The sequence below is a fragment of the Anastrepha obliqua genome, chromosome 4 (genome assembly GCF_027943255.1).
Source record: "Anastrepha obliqua isolate idAnaObli1 chromosome 4, idAnaObli1_1.0, whole genome shotgun sequence".
NCBI lineage: Eukaryota > Metazoa > Arthropoda > Insecta > Diptera > Tephritidae > Anastrepha > Anastrepha obliqua.
The window spans coordinates 46,332,571-46,353,668 of record NC_072895.1 but is presented as its reverse complement, the minus strand read 5'-3'; the positions used below and the strand labels follow the sequence as shown (position 1 = coordinate 46,353,668).

Here is a 21,098-nt window from a genome sequence, read left to right as displayed (position 1 = left end):
AAAACAAAAATATGATATGTAGAAGCAGAGAATGTTAATGGACATTCTCTGGTAGAAGATGTCACGATGGAGAGATTAATAAGGTGGCACCGATCGTGGTGCCGCTACGTTGCTCTCGGCGAATTTGAGAGAATCGCTGTGTGTGTGACGTCGCATTTGTGCAATTTATTCGTGTGTTGCTTGAGTAATTTCTTCTTCTTCTTGCATTCTAGTTCGCATTTTCACCTCTCTCTCTTTTGCAACTGCACCAATGTGACGTCATGCACTATCTGATGGATGCAATTTTGTTTCTATCATTCTTGCCAGATACTGCTGCTAGCTTGTCATTCATTTCGTAAAAAAATTAGTAGGTGATAGATTACATACGAGGGGTGCCTGTTATATGTCGGGATTAGAGAACAAAAACAAATTTTAATGATCGAAAATCACTTTATTGTTTTTCAAAATATTCTCCATGAAGATCTATACACTTTTGCATGCGTTTGAACCAATTGTGGAATCACTTTTGCCACTCTGAATCAGGTACCTCCAAAACATGCATTCTGAATGCCGCAACCGCTTCTTCAGGTGTCGAAAAACGTTGACCTCTCAGTTTGTTTTTTACGTACGGGAATAAAAAGAAGTCATTCGGTGCCAAGTCAGGACTATACGGTAGATGACCCATTAATTCGATGTTTTGGGTGCTTAAAAATGCAGTTGTTTGAGCCGATGTGTGAAAGCTCGCATTGTCCTAGTGAAGAGTGATCCGTCTTTGGCGATTGGTTTTCCTAATTTCTTGGAAGATAACTGGCAAACAAATGGTTGTGTACCACTCAGAATTTACTGTTCTGCGTTGTTCTAGTGGTACGGTTGCAACATGAACAGTTTTTCCGAAAAAACAGGCGACCATTTGCTTGGAAGTGCTTCGTGCGCGAACAACTTTCGTTGGATTTGGCTCATCTGGAAACACCCATACAGTCGACTGCTGTTTACTTTCGGGCTCATACGCATAAATCCATGATTCATCACCTGTCACGATGTCATAGACGTGTTTCGAAGCCCCGCGATCGTATTTTTTGAGCATTTCCTTCGACCAATCGACACGAGCCTTTTTTTGAGCGATTGACAAATTGTGTGGGATCCAACGCGAACAAATTTTTTTGACAATCAAATGTTTATGCAATATTGAATGTATGCTGGTCCCACTAATGCCTAAGATTGTCTCAATATCACGGTAGGCCACATGACGATCTTGCAGTATCAGTTCGCGCACAGCATCAATGGTTTTCGGAACAACAACTGATTTTGGATGACCTTCACGAAATTCGTCTTGGAGTGAACTACAACCACGATTGAACTCACCATACCATCGATAAACACTGGTCCTGGATGGAGCTTCATCGCCAAAAAATGAATTAAGTTCATCCATGCAATGTTGCTGAGTTAATCCACGTCGAAAGTTGTAAAAAATAATCGCACGAAAATGTTCACGATTTAATTCCATTTTTGGACCGAGATGAATCTTTTAACTTACTGTAAACAACACAAATAGAGCTGGTATTTCAAAACGTTCTGAGTACGTAAAAGCCAAAAAATGTCAAACTTTGCGATACAGCTGTCAGTTTCCAGATTGTAACACCAGGGTTGCCAAATCCCGCCATTTAAAAGGCACCCCTCGTACAAGGTTTGGCCATCCCAAAATAGTGAGGGTAAATTTGGCTAGCCTATCGCCGGGCACTCGTCCGCAAAATTATATCCGCTCTTTTTACATGTATTCACACACTCGTTCAATCAGTCATTGTTTAGACGGCAACCTAGTGAAATGAGTGGAGACTGCGTTGATTTTTTTCGTATATCACCAACACAATATCAGTTTTGTCATCAGCTAACCGCTGTCACATCTCCTGTTTCGTCAAAAAATCACTGAGAGCCAGTTAACGGGCTGGCATTGGCCACACCTCTGCATTCTGAGCTATTCAAACATGGCGGCGAGGAGCTGGTAAGGTGCATGCATCAGCGCCTATGCAAAATATGGTCGGATGAAAGCATGCCTGCCGATTGGAATTTAAGTGTGCTCTGCCCAATCCATAAGAAGGACGATCCTGCAATCTGTGCCAATTACCGCGAGATTATTCTTCTAAATATCGCCTATAAAGTTCTAGCGAGCGTATTTTTTGAAAGACTGAAGCCCACCGTCAACCAACTGATTGGACCTTATCAGTGTGGCTTCAGACCTGGAAAGTCTACGATCGACCAAATATTCACAACACGCCAAATCTTGGAAAAGCCCCATGAAAGGAGAATCGACACACACCATCTTTTCGTCGACCAAAAGCTGCATTCGACAGCACGGACTTGTATGCCGCGATGTCTGAATTTAGTATCCCCGCAAAACTAATACGGCTATGCAAGATGACGTTGCTCAACACCAGCAGCGCCGTCAGAATAGGGAAGTACCTCTCCGAGCCGTTTGATACCAAACGAGGTTTCAGACAGGGGGACTCGCTGTCGTGTGACTTCTTTAACCTGATGTTGGAGAGCATCGTATGAGCCGCAGAACTTAATCGCTCATGCACAATATTTTATAAGAGCGTACAATTGTTGGCGTATGCCGATGATATTGACATCATCGGCCTTAACAACGGCACTGTTAATTCTGCCTTCTCCAAACTGGATAAAGAGGCAAAGCGAATGCGTCTAGTGGTGAACGAGGACAAAACGAAGTACCTCCTGTTTTCAAACAAACAGTCGGCGCACTCGCCTATCGGCACCCACGTCATTGTAGACAGCTATAATTTTAATGTTGTAAAAGACTTCGTTTATTTAGGAACCAGCATTAACACCGATAACAATGTCAGCCTTGAAATCCAACGTAGAATCTCTCTTGCCAACAAGTGCTACTTTGGACTAAGTAGGCAACGGAGCAGTAAGGTCCTCTCTCGACGAACAAAACTAACACTCTACAAGACTCTCATCATGCCCGTCCTAACGTATGGCGCAGAAGCTTGGACGATGACACCATCCGATGAAGCGACGCTTGGAGTGTTTGAGAGAAAGATTCTGCGTAAGATTTTTGGACCTTTGCACGTTGGCAGCGGCGAATATCGCAGACGATGGAACGATGAGCTGTATGAGCTTTACGACGACATAGACATAGCGCAGCCAATAAAGATCCAGCGGCTACGTTGGCTGGGGCATTTCGTCCGAATGGATACAAACGCTCCGGCTCTGAAAGTATTCGATGCGGTACAAGCTGGTGGTAGCAGAGGAAGAGGGCGGCCTCCTCTGCGTTGGAAATATCAGGTGGAGAAGGACTTGGCTTCACTTGGTGCGTTCAACTGGCGCCGGTTAGTACGAGAAAGAAACGACTGGCGCGCCTTGTTAAACTCGGCCAAAATCGCGTAAGCGGTTATAGCGCCAATTAAGAAGAAGAAGAAATATATTGACAATTGCAGAACTTGCTAATACTGTTAGCATTTCAACTGGAAACAAAATAAGAAATTTAAAAAAAAATTATTTTTTTAAATCTCAATGTTTTGAAACGCATCTTTACATTAAAAAGGCGAAATTGTGGAAAACATTTATTTATGATCGGCCCTCAATAAAATATTATTAAAATTGCCACTTTAATTTTTACAATTTTTGTCCAGATGCGTTACACTGTGCGTCGTATCTATCAATTCAAGTGATTTTTGATAAGTCGCATATGGGAGCAAATCAAGCTAGCTATCGAAATACATATTACTGAAAGCAATCAAAAAACTTAGAAGTACCAACTAAAAGTATATAAATTGCAACTCTCCAATTTTATTTTCTCTTTTTATTTTACATATGAATTTACTTCTCAGCTCACAGTGTAGTGTTGACAGGAAGCAAAAGCAGTTCATTCAAACTTAATTTATAATAATCAAGACTACTTTGTATCCAGGCATCGATTTTAGCAATTACCTCTGTAGATAACTCGTCTTTGTAGCCACCTGCCTCACCGCGCCGCACAAAGCTATTAGAACGAAACAATATTTAAATATATTTTAATAATGTTATAATAATTTTTAGTAATAATTTCGTGCGTTACCTGTGGTCCTCATATTTGGTCTGGAATCTAGCACGAGCTTGTTCCAACTCCCAGTGATGATTTAGTTTGGGATTATCTGCAAGCAATGTGAAAATAAATTTCTATTAAAAGAATGCTCACTGAAAGCAGTTTACTGTAATATTTTGACTAATCATCATTATTTCGTTTACAAACAAAATAATCGAAACAATAACCCACTTTTCATTTCGGCAAACGACAGATGATGCAGCATTTGTGTCATTTGCTCTTCTGTTATGTTTTTATTTAAAAACTGGCATATATCTTTAATGACTTTTCGTAAATCCTTTTTCATACACTCAAAACTAGTGTAGAACACCCAGGGTTCGTCACGCAATGCATAGAACTCAGTAACATGCTCGAAATCCACAGCTGGCACCGATTTATCTTCCTCGGAATGCTGCAGAGCAAGTTGCTCAAGCGTGGCCTCCATATTAAAACCGAGACTACGTGAATGATAATAACGAGAAACGATATAATCTTTCGGATTGCGATAAACATAAATCAACTACGAAAAGAAAAGTAAACTGAGTTATTTAAATAAGAAGAAAAAATGCAATTGAAGAAGAAAATTCTATACCTTCGGTTTTTTAGTCCACAATTGCTTAGGTAGAAGCGGTAGTGGCATGTGTGATTTTATAAGGCGTGGCGATTTCAGCGCTTCCGTTGGTGCGAGAGCGGTATCCAAGTCTTTGTGCATCATATAATTAAATCTATTAAAATAAAATATTTTATTCACATATTCATAGCAAAAACGATAGAATACAAGATAAGGCAGATTGAGGTGGTTTGAAGGGCGTAACTTTGCCAATGACGCAATAGTAATAGCGAATATTCGGAAACAAAAATTAAAAGTTAGGTTAGCTTAAGGCAAAAACGGAAGATAAAAACGGGCAGGAAAAAGTTTTTTATAAAGAAGAAAATTCAAGCAAAAATTAATAGTTAGATTTGGTTGAGGTAAGAAAAGAAGATAACAGGAAGGAAACACTTTTTTATAAGGAGAAAAATTCAAGCAAAAATTAAAAGCTATGTTAGGTTGAGGTAAAAAGTAAATTATAGGAATAACAAATAAATAAACGAGTTATTAAGCAAATAGAAAGAAAAAAAGTTGTTCGTAAATGAAGAAATTAAAAAAAAACGTAAAATGTCGTTCGCTCAACAGCTGATTCTCTAAAATCCACTGAGCGCAGAGTAGCAGTATCACGATATGCGTACTCTCTCATCCAAAAACGCAGAAGGTGTGGCCAGTATTGCACCGTTAATCGGCTCTCAGCGAGTTTGAAGAATCAACTGATTGGCTTACAACACCGTGGTAATGACAGCGGTTTGATTACGAAAAAAGTGAGATTGGGTTGGTAGTACCATATACGATAAAAATCCACACAAACTCTGCTCACATTACCACGACTGAGTACAAAAATAATAGAAACAATATTGTGCCCAGCAGGGAGTGTTTGACGTCGCATTGGTGCAGTTGCATGGGAGAGCTCTAAAAATGAGAACAATAATGCAAGAAGAAGAAGAAATTATACAAACAACATACGAATAAATTGCACAAGTGCGTCGGCACACACACAGCGAGTCTGTCGAATTCGCTGCAAGCAAAGTAACGGTACCACGATCTCTTATTATTCTCTTCACCTTGAACTGTTTATGGTGTTCACACTCATCACCTAGTCCCTTTCCGCTGCCCATAGGATACACAAAATTGAGCAAAACTTATCCCGTAGAAAACAACTGCGTTCTTTTAGTTACATAGTTAAAATTATTCAACATTGTTTTTAAGTTATTTTATTAAAAATTATAATTTTTCTAAGTTTATTTTGTAAATGATTTCGAACTGTACTGTTTGGCAAAATTGTGTGATGACAGAGCAATCAGCTGACACGATCCTACGAAACTATCCAATATCCTACGCTAAAATCTACGATACTACATAACGGAAGGGTGGTGAGAATTCAATTACATGTGGCTCTCATTAGTTTCATCGTGTCAGCTGACACGGGTCTGCGTTTACGTTGGTGACTGTGAGCACCATTAGACGAGTTTGTGAATACATGTGAAATGAACGGGCAAAATTGGACTCGCTCATTATTGTTTTTTTTTTTATCTAAAAGCTGTAGTCTAAATTTGTAATCTATCAACCGTGATTCGTCATTCGATCATAATTTATCAAATTATGTATAATTTAGATAATTTGAACGAATAAATTTAAATGTCTTAAACATTTTTTTTACAAAAGAGACTAAAAAAAATTCCAAAACCATGTATAAAAAAAATTTAATTAGTAATTCCCGTACTCTCTCTTAAAAAAAAGATTTTTTAAATAATATTTCGGATTGTACTAAATTTAATTAACAACGAAAAATAATGACACTAAATTTCATAAAAACAAATTCTGATTTAATTTCAATATTCCAGTTTATGAGGGGAAACTTGGTTTATCTATATATATGTATATATATATAAATGAATGTTTGTCTGTATGTCATAGATGAACTCAAAAACTACTGGACCGATTATTATAAAAATTGGTATATATGTATGTATATGTATTTTTCCATGAGCAAGGTTTGTAGAATATTCTCATTGATGCCACTCGCCACCATGTGGCGCTGCAGAGTAGCAACTTCTGCGCGTTCAACCGATTGTCATAAAAAATAGTATGACCATGTATTTTTACACAGAGGAAACGAATATGGCATCGAATATTGCTCGACCACAGCAGATACGCACGCTATTTGCCATAATATTGAAACCGGCTTCTCATCTAATCCCAACGGTCAACTTTGCGCCACTTATCGCCAAGCTTGCCAGGAACTAAATCTTCTTGAGAATGTTGCACACTGGGACACTGCACATTGAAGACATATGTTTGACAATCGCTAACAAGGCACTGGTGCAACTGGGGATGCCTGCTTCAAACCGACTTGCAAACAACCTTTTCGATCGTGAATTTCAACGAGCAACACACTATGATTCTGACAAACTGGGGATATTCGTTAGAACAAATCTACCGCAGTTGATTCCAGAACAACGCATTGCGTTTGACAGAATTATGCGTGCAATCACAGAACAAAGCGCTGGACTGTTTTTCATAGATGTGCCCGGTGGTACAGGCAAGATTTTTCTTCTTTCACTAATTTTGGCAAGCATGCGATCACAAAAAAATATTGCACTATTCCATCATCTGGAATTGCGGCAACTCTTTTGGATTGGGGCCGAAGAAGGTGAAGACGTACTATTGCCACGTATCGCAATGATCGCGACAGATATGCCATTCGAATTCAAACGTTTACAGTTCCCGGTGCAACTCGCTTTCGCAATGACTATTAACAAAGCACAAGGACAATCATTCCAAGTGTGTAGATTAAATTTGGAGAATCCAAATCCGTCCATGAAACGACGGGAGGCCTGGAGACTAACGGCAGTCATAACTGGCTTTTGGTCTATCGGAGAACAAGCAGCCAAAATGGGCATCCCTCACAATACATACTGTCACAGTTGTGCCCTGCCCTATAGAAGTACAGAATGTTATCCCTGGGCAAACCGCTGTTCGAGGGTCCCGAACAACTGTCTGGCTTAGATGTCATGCTGGATATAGTCATGCCGTAAATGGCTGGTAAGCAAGTTGGTAACGAGAATGATGGCAACAAAATGGTGCGGAAGCGCTAGTTGGATTCTGGAAGAATCACCACTCAAACCAACCAACCAACACCGGTCGATTAATTGCATGTAATGGTGACATAAACTGGCCACCTAGATCATGCGAACTAACTGCAATAAATTACATTTCGTAGACTACATATGTATTTATCTTCTTATTTTTTATTTGATTTCTTATTTGATTTGATAGCCTCAATGCAAATTGATTAAATCTTGCTAAACACAAAGATTTAGGTGTATATTCTTTTAGGTTTGCATTCTTGAGTTCAGTTCAAAAAATAGATTTTTATTTAGGCATAGCTCAGCTTTTATAAAGAAAAGTTTACGTTGATTTCGAATGGAATCATACATAGGTCCCGAAAACACGAAATTCTGAATCCCGAAAAACATAAATATTTATCGAGATTTCGGACGGTGCATCACTGTTTATAATTGAGGTAAATATTCATATATATTAGGTGCGCAACTAAGTTCTCGCTGCTTTTTTGATGAAAATACAACTTTATTCTGAAAAAATGGTTACAAATGAATCATTGAAAGTATTGCCCATTGCTGGCTACTACTTTTTCTCATCTTTCGTATACAGTCACGGTAAAACTGTTCATCTTTTGAGGCTATCCAAGGATCAAGCCATTTTTTTATGTCTTCATATGAATGGAACTGCTGGTAAGCTAGACCATGTGCCATCGATCGGAGCAGGTGATAATCGGACAGCGCAATATCTGGAGAATATGGCGGGTGGGGTAGCATTTACCAATTCAGGGTTACCAGGTAGGTTTAACGCTTCAACGTGAGGCCGAGCGTTGTCATGCTGTAGCATCACTTTTTCATGCTCTCCGGCTCAATCGAAGTCGATACCGATCCCCAGTGATGGTTTCGCTTGGTTTTAACATTTCATAATAAATAGCACCAACTTGGTCCCACCAAATAAATAGCATAACCGTCGCCGAGGCGACGACGTAAAAGCATGACCGGGCAGTCCCTATGACTTTCTTTTCTTTAGATTGCTGTAATGAATCCATTTTTCATCACCCGTCACGATGCGATGAAGAAAACCTTTCCTTTTTTGCCGCTAGAGCAGTTGTTTACAGGTGAAAAAACGACGTTCACCATCCCTTGGTTTTAACTCATAAGGAACCCAAGTCCCCTGTTTCAGAATCATTCTCAAAACATGCAATCGCTTGGAAATGGATTGGCGGGTAACACCTAATACTGAAGCAAGCTTGCGTTTGACACGGATCCTCATTGAACAATGCCTCCAATTCAACGTCTTCGAAGGTTTTTGGCCTTCCTTCATGCGGACGGTCGTCAACATTAAAATCTCGGCACGTTGTTTCACTTAAAGCAGCATTTCCATAAACTTTTTGTAGTTTTCGATGCGCATCAGCCGCCGTTTTTTTTCGAATGAACGAGGAAAATCAACACTTCCCGCAAATGACGATTATTCGGCACAAAATCAGACATTTTCACAAAACCAAAAGTATATGATACCAAAAAAAATCACTAAATTTTAACGCGTTGTTCTATCGTGGTTAAAATCGTGCATCTGTCTACTTGACAAATGTCAAAGATAACATAAAAAAGGTACCGCCAGGAATTATTCACTATTGACTTCTAGGTATCAGTTTTGAATTTCTTACTCAATTTTGTTTGTACTTAATTTTTTAATTCTACTTAAAATTTAATTTACATGGTACTTGTTATAGCACAGGCTTCATTTTCTATAAAAATCAATTAAAATTAAAAAAAAAAAATAAAAAAATTAAAAAAATAAAAGGTATCCATACTTACATATAAGTTAAATTTTCATGAATTCATACTTATCAATTCCATACTTATAGCAAAAATGTATGTAATAGAAAAGGGGGCTTGACACCTTCTGCTATCATATTTTAGTATGTATAATGAAATATTTACTATCAAAATTCCATTCTATTTGGAATTATTGAAATTTAAAAGCTATTTGGAAAAAGAACCAGCTTAGTTCGTCTTTTGTACCAAAACTGTCCCATCAAATTCTTGTGTGCCAGATTACTGCCTGTTATTCGGTAGTGCTCAGATTCGAAACTCCGGGCATGATATACAAAATCATAGAAAAATTTTCTAATTGCGGCCACTCCCCGGCAGGCAATGGCAAACCTCCGAGTGTATTTCTGCCATGAAAAGGCTTCTTTAAAAAACCATTTGCCGCTCGGAGTCGGCTTAAAAATGTGGGTCCCTCTATTTGTAGCACGACATCCAGACGTACACCACAAATACGAGAAGGAAATCGGTCAAACACCCAAAAAGGGCGTAAGCTCCAATTATTTTTAATTTTTTTATTTTTGTATTTAAATTTATATGCCTAAAACCTCTTATACAAATCTATTTGCCCTTCCCACATTTTTATGGAAAAATTCTATAAAAAAATTTCAAGCACACTAATTTCTTAAACCTTAAACGAAACCTTCGATTAATTGAATTTCATAAAAATTTCACAAATCAATAAATAAATAAACTCCCCCACGTCTTACTCCAAAAACGGCGTTCTCACTTCCAAATGTTCGTTGCGTGCCGCTGCAAAGTCGAAATCGTTCAAAACCAACCAACACAGTTCTTGCATCCAAGTAGTGCCGCATTTTGGCAGCGTCACCAGCCAAACATCATCGTCTTTCACCTCCATATCGTGCACCTTGTCGACGAAAGCTTGACCAGTATGTTCGAATAGCTTACGCTTAGTCCAGTCTTTTTTCAACAAATTAGTTGGATAACTTTTTGGTATCACCGGAATTTCTTTCATTTCGTATAAAAATTGAAAACCACCGATTAAATGAATCTATTCAAATAGTGAGAAACTATGTAATGTCTACTCTCTACAAAAGTTGAATTACTACTATTGTTATTTGTGCTTTATTATATGTAGAGCCTCTCACATGCCTTTGCACTTATTTACGAGTATGTAAGTGTACATAAAAGTGTGTTACTATTGTTATCAAATTTCGGGAATGTGTGCGTAGATTGTGAATCACATATGCACTAGGGTTGATCAATTAAGCTATGAAAAAAACCTTATCTTTGTATTGTATAGCAAAAGTAGAGTAGAGGACTATGTAAATATAAATAAATACGTGAAACACGATACAAGTTTTTTCGATTTTTTTAATTAAAATGCTATACCCAGGTATTGCAAGTTCACAAAGAGTGCATTACCTAAACAAATTATGCCACAACATTAATTCGCAAAAAGTTTGTGTTCCCCTAATGCCGATAGTTTGTTTTTGTGTCCTACTTAGATTTGCTTTGTTTATAAACCGCTAAGTTTGTATGTAAATTATAATAAGTAGTTACTAACAAATCATAAAAAATAAAAATAATAACCTGAAACTATAAAATCGCAAGTTACAAATTTATTTACATATGTAATTCGCATCTGCATAACTACTATGGTATTCTAACCATTTTCCACAAGATGTCTATAGTGAGCCATAATTCACTAAGTAAGCACACATTGCATCTTGTCACACTATACGACAAATCTTTAAAAGATTGTTTGGTGAAGTCAGTTGTATTTTACATACTCCTAAATGGAGCTAAAACAAAAAGAGATACTTTTATAGTAAAGGGTTTTCCAATAAGAGGTGTTATTCCCGTAAAAGATCAATTGTTTCGTTGCTTGTGTGACACATAGTGCCGTCTTGTTGAAAATAAATGTTGTCCAGATCAATACCACCCAATTCCGGCCATAAAAAATCATTAATCATCTGTCGATAGCGCAATCCATTCACCGTAACTTTTGCTCCAGCTTCATTTTCGAAAAGGTAAGGACCAACGACTCCACCGGACCATAAACCGCACCAAACAGTCACACGTTGAGGATAGAGAGGTTTTTCAAAAATAACTCTTAGATTTTCTGAGCCCCATATCCGACAATTTTGCTTGTGGACGAAGCCACCGAAGTGGAAATGGGCCTCATCACTCAAGATAATTTTTCGATGGAATTCCGGATCATTTTCATGCATTTCAACAACCCCATCAGCAAAGACACGACGTTGTTGATGATCGGCCGGCCTGAGTTCTTGTGCTAACTGCACTTTATAAGCCTTAAGACCCAAATCTTTATGCAAAATACGGTGTAATGACGTTTCTGGGATACCTAATTCCAAGGAACGACGAGGAATGGACAAACCTGGGTTTCCTTCAACACTTTCGGCTACAACAGCAATATTTTCGGCTGTTCTTGAGCGACGCGGCCGAGTTTTATTCTTCACATCACTAACTAGCCCCAACAGCTCGAATTTTTTCACCAATTTCTGTATTGCGGTCCGACAAGATGCTTCACGACAACCCAAAAAAGTTCGAGTTTTACAAACCGTCTCTGCCAAATTTTCACCATTTTTATAGTGAATTTTAATAATTTCAATGCGCTGTTTAAGCGTTTATCGTTCCATTTTTATTAATGGCGTAGTTTCTAAAGGGTGCTTTTTTTAGAGGTTAGGTTTTCAAGATGAAATAAAACGTATATAATTTAATGTTATGGCCAAGAATTTAGCTTTATTATAAAGATAAGGGTTTGCCCTTATGTTTTAAAAATGATTTCGGGCAAGTGACCGCCGCGGCTGGCTCGAATAAATTCCAGCCGAGAGGCCCAATTTTCGACCACTTTTTGCAGCAATTGGGGCCGTATGTCAGCCATAACGCGCCGAATATTCTCTTCCAAGACGTCAATCGTCTCGGGCTTATCTGCGTAGACAAGCGACTTCACATAGCCCCACAAGAAATAGTCCAGCGGTGTTATATCGCACGATCTTGGAGGTCACGCCACAGGTCCACGGCGCGAGATAATGCGCTCACAAAAAGTTACCTTCAATAAATCGATTGTTGCGTTGGCTGTATGGCATGTAGCGCCGTCTTGTTGGAACCAAAGGTCGTCCACATCAACATCGTCCAATTCAGGCACGAAAAAGTTATTAATCATGGCTCTATAGCGCTCTCCATTGACTGTAACATTATGGCCGGCTTCATTTTTAAAGAAATATGGACCAATGATTCCCTCTGCCCATAGACCACACCAAACAGTGACTTTTTGAAGATGTAACGGCGTCCCAGCAATGGCTTGTGGATTATGTTCAGTCCAAATGCGACAATTTTGCTTATTGACATACCCATTCAACCAAAAGTGAGCTTCATCGCTGAACAAAATTTTCTTCGATGCGTCGCGCGAACGGAACCATTATTTTCGTAATAAATTTGCACGATTTGCAAACGTTGTTCAGGTGTAAGTCTATTCATTATGAAATGGCAAACCAAACTGAGCATAAATCAAGTGACAGCTGTCAAAAAGACCATCTACGAAAAAAGTAGTGCCAACTTGAAAACCTAACCTCTAAAAAAACACCCTTTACTTGTCAAATATCAAAAAATGACAGCTTCAGAAGTGACATTTACCGAAATAGCGGGCTATTCAAAATAACACCTATTATTGGAAAACCCTTTACAATATTTTTCAGTACCACGAGGGTAAAATCATGGAAATCGTGAAATCGTGAAGCCCGACCGGCATGCGAACACGTATTTCATTATTTAGAAACTGAAGATAAGCCAGCCTGACCTTTAAAACAGGCTTATTGCATGAGAATTACCGAAAAATACTCTACACCTGGGACTCTTTGCTAAAACGCAACGAAGTCGACCCATTTCAGAAGCGAACGGTAACATGCGTTCAAAAATCGGCCACATGTGAGAGAAACAGTCACAAACAGTCATGTGAGAAAAAAATCACGGTGAGCCTTCTAAACGACCATCAAGCCCTAATTAATGGCCGGTCGAGAAAGTTTCGCTGTGTGTTTACTGGGATTGGAAATTGAAATCATATACTACAATAAGTAAACGTGAGCAGCAAACATTGAGTCAAATACTTAAACCGGGTCTCTAATAGCATCAACTGACCAAACAACAAAAGCTACCAAGAGCAGCGATGAGTGAGGGTGTTGTGTTCCATCAAGATAACGTTAGACCCCACACATCTCTAACGATTATTATTATACACAGTTTATTTCAAAGTGTGAAAAATAGACACTAACAGCTAAGGTTTTTTGCTTACATCTCACACGATATGCCAGAAAGTCTGAGAGTTTGGATTTGCAAACCGTTCTTGATGAGATAAAACTGGCCTTAAGAGATGATTGTGAAAAGGGGCTGGTCAGATATTTCACCAATAGAGAAGAGGACTGCTTCGTTAGCGGAATTATGAAAGTGCCTTCAAAATCAACAAAAGTTATAGAAAAAATTGAGCATATTTGATATACAGTTGTGTTCAAAATAATAGGAGTGACCTCAACATAAAACAAAAAAATAATATATATTAATATTTATTAATATAAAGAAAAACAAATATTTTAATACAAAAACTCAATAAATCACTGTTCAAAATAATAAAAGTATAACAAATTACTCAATAAATAAGAAAATAGAATAATATTTAACAAATTATTATGAATTATTTGCTTTAGTTTTTCTAATATTTAGTTGCATAACCACGATTTTTTACTGAGATGAGATCCTGGACTGTGTTCCATAGATCTGTGGAGTTTGATGGTTTACGATCGGCAACACTCTATTTTGTATCCACAGATTGTGTATAGGGCTGAGGTCAGGTGACTGAGCAGGTCACCACATGATATCAACTCCCATAACCAGAAACCAATCCTTGGCAAATTTACAATAGCGCATTCCATTCAGTGTTTGGCAACATTAGATTTTCTTAAATTCCCACACACACCTGCTGATCCATTCTTTCTTTCATTTAGTGGATTGGTCCGACGCCACTCTAAGAAAAACTTCCCCATATCAACACTTTCGCATCGCCAGATTTGATTGTCTTGGCCGTGTATTGGGAATTATATTCAGCATTTTGCGGACGATGGGCATACTGCCTAGACCCAGTTCCTCCAAATAGAACCACCTTAGCTTGACAGCTGCGAAAAGCTTTGGTTTTGTTTTTGCTTGCTTTGGTGGATTTAAAAAGTTTACCGTTACGAAGTACTGGCACTATGTAAGTTATTGGGATATCGGTCAGTCCATAGGTTCGTGCGTATTTTACCCATAATTTCACTTTTGTACGATTTTTGCATACAAAAAATTATTCGTGGAATATAACGGAACTATTTATGTATATTTTCTTTGATATATTGTGCATTCAACAAATGATTTTAATCGCGGATAGAAGCACGTGTTGTTAAAAAATAAAATGGAATCTTCGAACGCGTATAAGAGGCATATTTTGTATTTTTTTTATAAAAGTGGTAAAAACGCAACAACTGCTGCTGCAGAAATAAACACTGTTCACGGAGAGGATACCGTGAGTGTAAGAACTGCCCAAAAGTGGTTTTCATAGTTCCGAAGTGGTAACTGCGACGTGGAGGATGCCCCGCGTGCTGCGCGTCGTGAAGTCTTTAACTCCGACGCCTTGCTCGAACTCGTGGAAGCTGAGCCTGACAGTCGATATGATAGCTCAGAGGTTAAATTCATCGCATGGAACAGTTCACAGGCACCTGGTTCAGTTGGGAAAGGTTTCAAAGCTGGGAAAATGGGTTCCGCATAGACTTTCCGTCGCCAACCTTCAGCAGAGAGTGAATGTGTGCTCTCAGCTGCTGCAACGGCTTGAAAATAAAAGTTTTTTGAACCGTATCGTAACTGGTGATGAAAAATGGGTCCTTTACAATAATTCTGTTCGCAAAAGCCAATGGTTAGATAAAGATGAAACACCAGAACCGACCTCTAGAGATGACCTCGCCTATTTGGTGTGATATGGCCGGTATTGTTTATTATGAACTTCTGGAACCAAACCAGACGATAACTGCTGATTATTACTCCCATCAGCTATCAAACCTGAATGAGGCACTTAAAAAAAATCGACCGTCTTTAGTGAATATACGCAAAGTTTTGTTTCACCACGGCAACGCAAGACCTCATACCGCAAGGCAAACATTAGGCAAGCTGAACGCGCTCGAATGGGAGCTAATGCCGCATCCACCATACTCTCCGGATATTGCACCTTGTGATTGTCAAATTTGGTTTTGATTCCTACAGGGTTGATATGTAAGCAAACATTATTTTTTGGAATAATAAAGCTCCAACTTGCTGTTAAAAAGCTCTTTAGTTAACAGAACGTACGAGAGAAAAGAAGTTAATATAGCAAAATCTGTTAGCATATGAAATTCAAATAAATGCATACATACCATATTTAGAGCCTAGAGGAGAGAGGACAACACGTAGTAGCATATGCGGACGATGTTGCAATGGTAGTAAGGGGGAAATTTCCCAATACACTCATAGAAGTCATGCAGGATTTACTAAATATGGTTGAAAACTGGTCAAAAGCAAATGGGCTAAGCGTCAACCCCTATAAAACTGAACTCATCCTATTTACCAGGAAACACAAAATGCCAAATATAGCTCCCCCGACTCTAGGTGGAACGGCACTGTCATTCAGTGATGAGGCCCGCTACCTAGGTCTAATACTAGACCGAAAGCTAACATGGAAGGCAAATGTCGAAGATAGAGTAAAAAGGGCGACAATAGCACTATACTCTTGTAAACAGCTGATAGGACTAAGTTGGGGTCTCTCCCCATCTATCGTATACTGGCTTTACACGGCAATTGTCAGACCTATCCTAACATACGGCATATTAGTATGGTGGCCAGATTTAGATAAATTGTACATTAAAAGAACCATGGCACACGTACAAAGAATGGCCAGTCTTTGCATCTGCGGGGCCCTCAGAACCACACCCACAGATGCACTAAATATCATGCTTAACATTTTACCAATAGAGCAGTACGGTAAGCAAACAGCTGCCAAAGCAACTCTCAGACTAAGAGAAATCGGCCTACTTAGAACGAACTAAAGAGGACACTCCACAATTTTAGAACAATTCCCCTGTATTCCCAACACAACGGATTTCTGTAGGACCAAGGACATCAATTTTAATAAATCCTTTGTCACAGTATTTCCTTCCAAAGAGGAATGGGATAACGGGCTCATTGTTAAGATAAATGACTTAAACATCTACACAGATGGCTCAAAACTGGATAACAAAGTAGGTGGAGGGGTCTACTCCGACAAACTCGGAGTATGCCAATCATTTCGCTTACCTGATCATTGCAGTGTATTTCAGGCGGAAGTCACTGCCATAAAAGAGGGGCTTAAAGAAATAAAAACGAGAGTATTATCCACAAATGAAGTCTTCATTTACTCGGACAGTCAAGCAGCAATAAAAGCGCGCGAATCTAAAACACACTCGTCAAAAACAGTTCTAGAATGTTTTAAACTACTAGATGACGTATCTAAGTGCTACAAAGTGCACCTTATTTGGGTACCAGGCCACAGGAACATTGCAGGAAATTGTAAGGCGAATGAACTTGCAAGAACCGGTACAACGCTCGATCTCGAACCGGATAAAGCGCTGATACCCATGCCCATAGCCACTTGTAAATTACTTATAAACAGGGAAACCATCAAAAAGGTAAATACAATCTGGCAAAACCTCACAACATGCGAACTAAGCACACAGACATGGCCGAACTGGAACAGCGGTCGATCGAAGATCTTGCTAAGATTCAACAGGGAATCTATAAGAAAAATGATAGGTGTATTAACAGGTCATTGTTTAATAGGCAGCCACGCTAGAAGGTTAGGACTACCTTACTTCGATTTCTGTAGAAGCTGTCTAAACACAGAAGAAGAGGAAACAGTCAGACACCTTTTATGTGAGTGTGAAAGCCTAGCTAGGAGAAGGCTGCGCACCCTCGATACAGCATTTCTAACCGATGTAGCGGATATAGCCCATCTAAAACTAACGAAGCTCTGCTCGTTTATTAAAGCAACCGGATGGTTTGAAAGGGAACACGTAGAGTAAGGATAAGCTCCAGTGGTATCACAATGGACCTGCCGAAGGTCTAAGTGTGTCTTACGACAACCACCCTACCTACCTACCATATTTTCCTTTGGGTTCTAAATATAAAAACTTTATGTAAATATTTCTAAAAATAACTCGAATTCAGCAACAATTAAGACCGGAAATTAAATTAATAGTACATTGGTCCGTAATTCATAAATGAAAGGCGAGCAAAATTTATTTACATGGCCAGCGTTTTTTTTTTTTTTGAGATATTACATTGAATTACCATGTAAAATAAGTGCGTGATTAATCTTGACATATGTAGTTATTAAAAATTATACTATTTTTTTAGGGAAAAGCCGAAAAAACAAACAAATGATATGTAGAAGCAGAGAATGTTAATGGTAAAAGATGTCACGATGGAGAGATTAATAAGGTGGCACCGATCGTGGTGCCGCTACGTTGCTCTCGCCGAATTTGAGAGAATCGCTGTGTGTGTGACGTCGCACTTGTGCAATTTATTCGTGTGTTGCTTGAGTAATTTCTTCTTCTTCTTGCATTCTAGTTCGCATTTTCACCTCTCTCTCTTTTGCAACTGCACCAATGTGATGTCACGCACTATCTGATGGATGCAATTTTGTTTCTATCATTCTTGCCAGATACTGCTGCTAGCTTGTCATCCATTTCTTAAAATACGCCAGAGGGTAGTAGATGATAGATTACATACAAGGTTTGGCCATCCCAAGCAAAATAGTGAGGTTAAATTTGGCTAGCCTATCGCCGGGGACTCGTCCGCAAAATTCTTCTGATTTTTTTCGTCACCAACAGTATCAGTTTTGTCATCAGCTAACCGCTGTCACATCTCCTGTTTCGTCAAAAAATCTATGAAAGCCAGTTAACAGGCTGGCATTGGCCACACCTCTGCATTCTGTACATCGTGAGTGGCTCCAACAATCGGGGAAGAGGTGCTTGTCGAAAGTTATCACTAACAAGAGCTTAGTTTTAGCTTGCAATTTCGCATTGCTGTGGTCAAAAAGTGAAGTAAAATTTCGAATCTAACATACGCTGATCCATTAATTCAGGCAACTTTATTGATAAGTTGACAATGCTATCAATCTAATCGGAACAAATTCCATATCAATACTGACCTTTGTTTGAAAAAAAAAAACATTGAAAATAATGCAGAAGTCCTTCCATGACCAGGTTATGTTACAAAAAGATACTTAGAAGTGATGAAAAAAATCAATAAAGTTAGAAGATGTTTTGTATTGGAAGACCATCAACTTTGTGATTGAAAACCGTCGTTTCACAATTGGCAGCCATCATAGCCGAATGGGTTGGTGCGTGACTACCATTCGGAATTCACAGAGAGAACGTAGGTTCGAATCTCGGTGAAACACCAAAATGAAAAAAAGTATTTTCTAATAGCGTTTGCCCCTCGGCAGGCAATGGTAAGCACCCGAGTGTATTTCTGTCATGAAAAAGCGCCTCATGAAAAACAAATATCTGCCGTTCGGAGTCGGCTTGAAATTGTAGGTCCCTCCACTTGTGGAACAATATCAAGACGCACCCCACAAATAGCAGGAGGAGCTCAGCCAAACACCCAAAAAGGGAGTGCGCGCCAATTATATACTTGTAAATATATTGACGACGAGGAATGTCATGCTGCCGCAGCAAGAAAGGATGCCGCCTATAGAGCCACGCTGCGATCGGGCGCAACGCGAGCCATGTGGGATCGCTACAAAGAGCTAAAAAAGGAAGAGAGACGTATTATCCGAAAGAAGAAACGAGAGGCCGAAATACGTGAGTGCGAGGAGCTTGAGATGCTGGCCAATAGGAACAACGCCCGAAAATTCTACCAGAAAGTTCGGCGGCTTACAGAAGGTTTTAAGACCGGGGCGTTTTCCTGTAAGAACAAAGACGGCGATCTGGTGACTGATGTACACGGCAATCTTAAATTATGGAGGGAACACTTCTCGAACCTGTTAAACAGTGACAGCTGCGCATGTCACAGAGAATGTGAAGATCCCGATACCCCAATCGTTGACGACGGAATTGTCGTTCCGCTACCAGACCATGACGAGGTGAGAATAGCGATAACGCGGCTAAAGAATAACAAAGCCGGGGCGCCGACGGACTGCCGGCTGAGCTATTCAAACAGGGAGGCGAGGAGCTGGTAAGGTGCATGCATCAGCACCTATGCAAAATATGGTCGGATGAAAGCATGCCTGCCGATTGGAATTTAAGTGTGCTCTGCCCAATCCATAAGAAGGACGATCCTGCAATCTGTGCCAATTGCCGCGAGATTAGTCTTCTAAATATCGCCTATAAGGTTCTAGCGAGCGTATTGTGTGAAAGGCTGAAGCCCAAAGTCAACCAACTGATTGGACCTTATCAGTGTGGCTTCAGACCTGGAAAGTCTACCATCGACCAAATATTCACAATACGCCAAATCTTGGAAAAGACCCATGAAAGGAGAATCGACACACACCATCTTTTCGTCGATTTCAAAGCTGCATTCGACAGTACGGAAAGGAGTTACCTGTATGCCGCGATGTCTGAATTTGGTATCCCCGCTCAACACCAGCAGCGAGGTCAGAATTGGGCAGGTTTCAGACAAGGTGACTTCTTTAACCTGATGTTGGAGAGCATCGTACGAGCCGCAGAACTTAATCGCTCAGTCACAATATTTTATAAGAGCGTACAATTATTGGCGTATGCCGATGATATTGACATCATCGGCCTTAACAACCGCGCTGTTACTTCTGCCTTCTCCAACCTGGATAAAGAGGCAAAGCGAATGGGTTTGGTGGTGAACGAGGACAAAACGAAGTACCTCCTGTTTTCAAACAAATAGTCGGCGCACTCGCCTATCGGCACCCACGTCACTGTTGACAGTTATAATTTCGAGGTTGTAAAAGACTTCGTTTATTTAGGAACCAGCATTACCACCGATAACAATGTCAGCCTTGAAATCCAACGTAGAATCTTTCTTGCCAACAAGTGCTACTTTGGACTAAGTAGGCAACTGAGCAGTAAAGTCCTCTCTCGACGAACAAAACTAACACTCTACAAGACTCTCATCATGCCCGTCCTAACATATGGCGCAGAAGCGTGGACGATAACAACATCCGATGAAGCAACGCTTGGAGTGTTTGAGAGAAAGATTCTGCGTAAGATTTTTGGACCTTTGCACGTTGGTAGCGGCGAATATCGCAGGCGATGGAACGATGAGCTGTATGAGCTTTACGACGACATAGACATAGCGCAGCGAATAAAGATCCAACGGCTACGTTGGCTGGGTCATGTCGTCCGAATGGATACAAACGCTCCGGCTCTGAAAGTATTCGATGCGGTACCAGCTGGTGGTAGCAGAGGAAGAGGAAGGCCTCCTCTGCGTTGGAAATATCAGGTGGAGAAGGACTTGGCTTCACTTGGTGCGTTCAACTGGCGCCGGTTAGTACGAGAAAGAAACGACTGGC

The 21,098-nt window shown here is 39.7% G+C and overlaps 1 protein-coding gene across 1 annotated transcript; it reads right to left on the bottom strand.

Annotated features, from left to right (window-relative positions):
* Positions 1–3,786: 3,786 nt before the first annotated feature.
* LOC129243653 (luciferin sulfotransferase-like) lies at positions 3,787–10,593 on the bottom strand. Its single transcript, XM_054880836.1, has 5 exons — positions 10,252–10,593; positions 4,653–4,785; positions 4,253–4,580; positions 4,055–4,130; positions 3,787–3,979 (listed from the first exon to the last, which is right to left on the bottom strand). The coding sequence occupies exons 1-5, from the start codon at positions 10,515–10,517 to the stop codon at positions 3,829–3,831; spliced, it is 954 nt and encodes a 317-aa protein (XP_054736811.1). The 5' UTR covers positions 10,518–10,593; the 3' UTR covers positions 3,787–3,828.
* Positions 10,594–21,098: the final 10,505 nt, after the last annotated feature.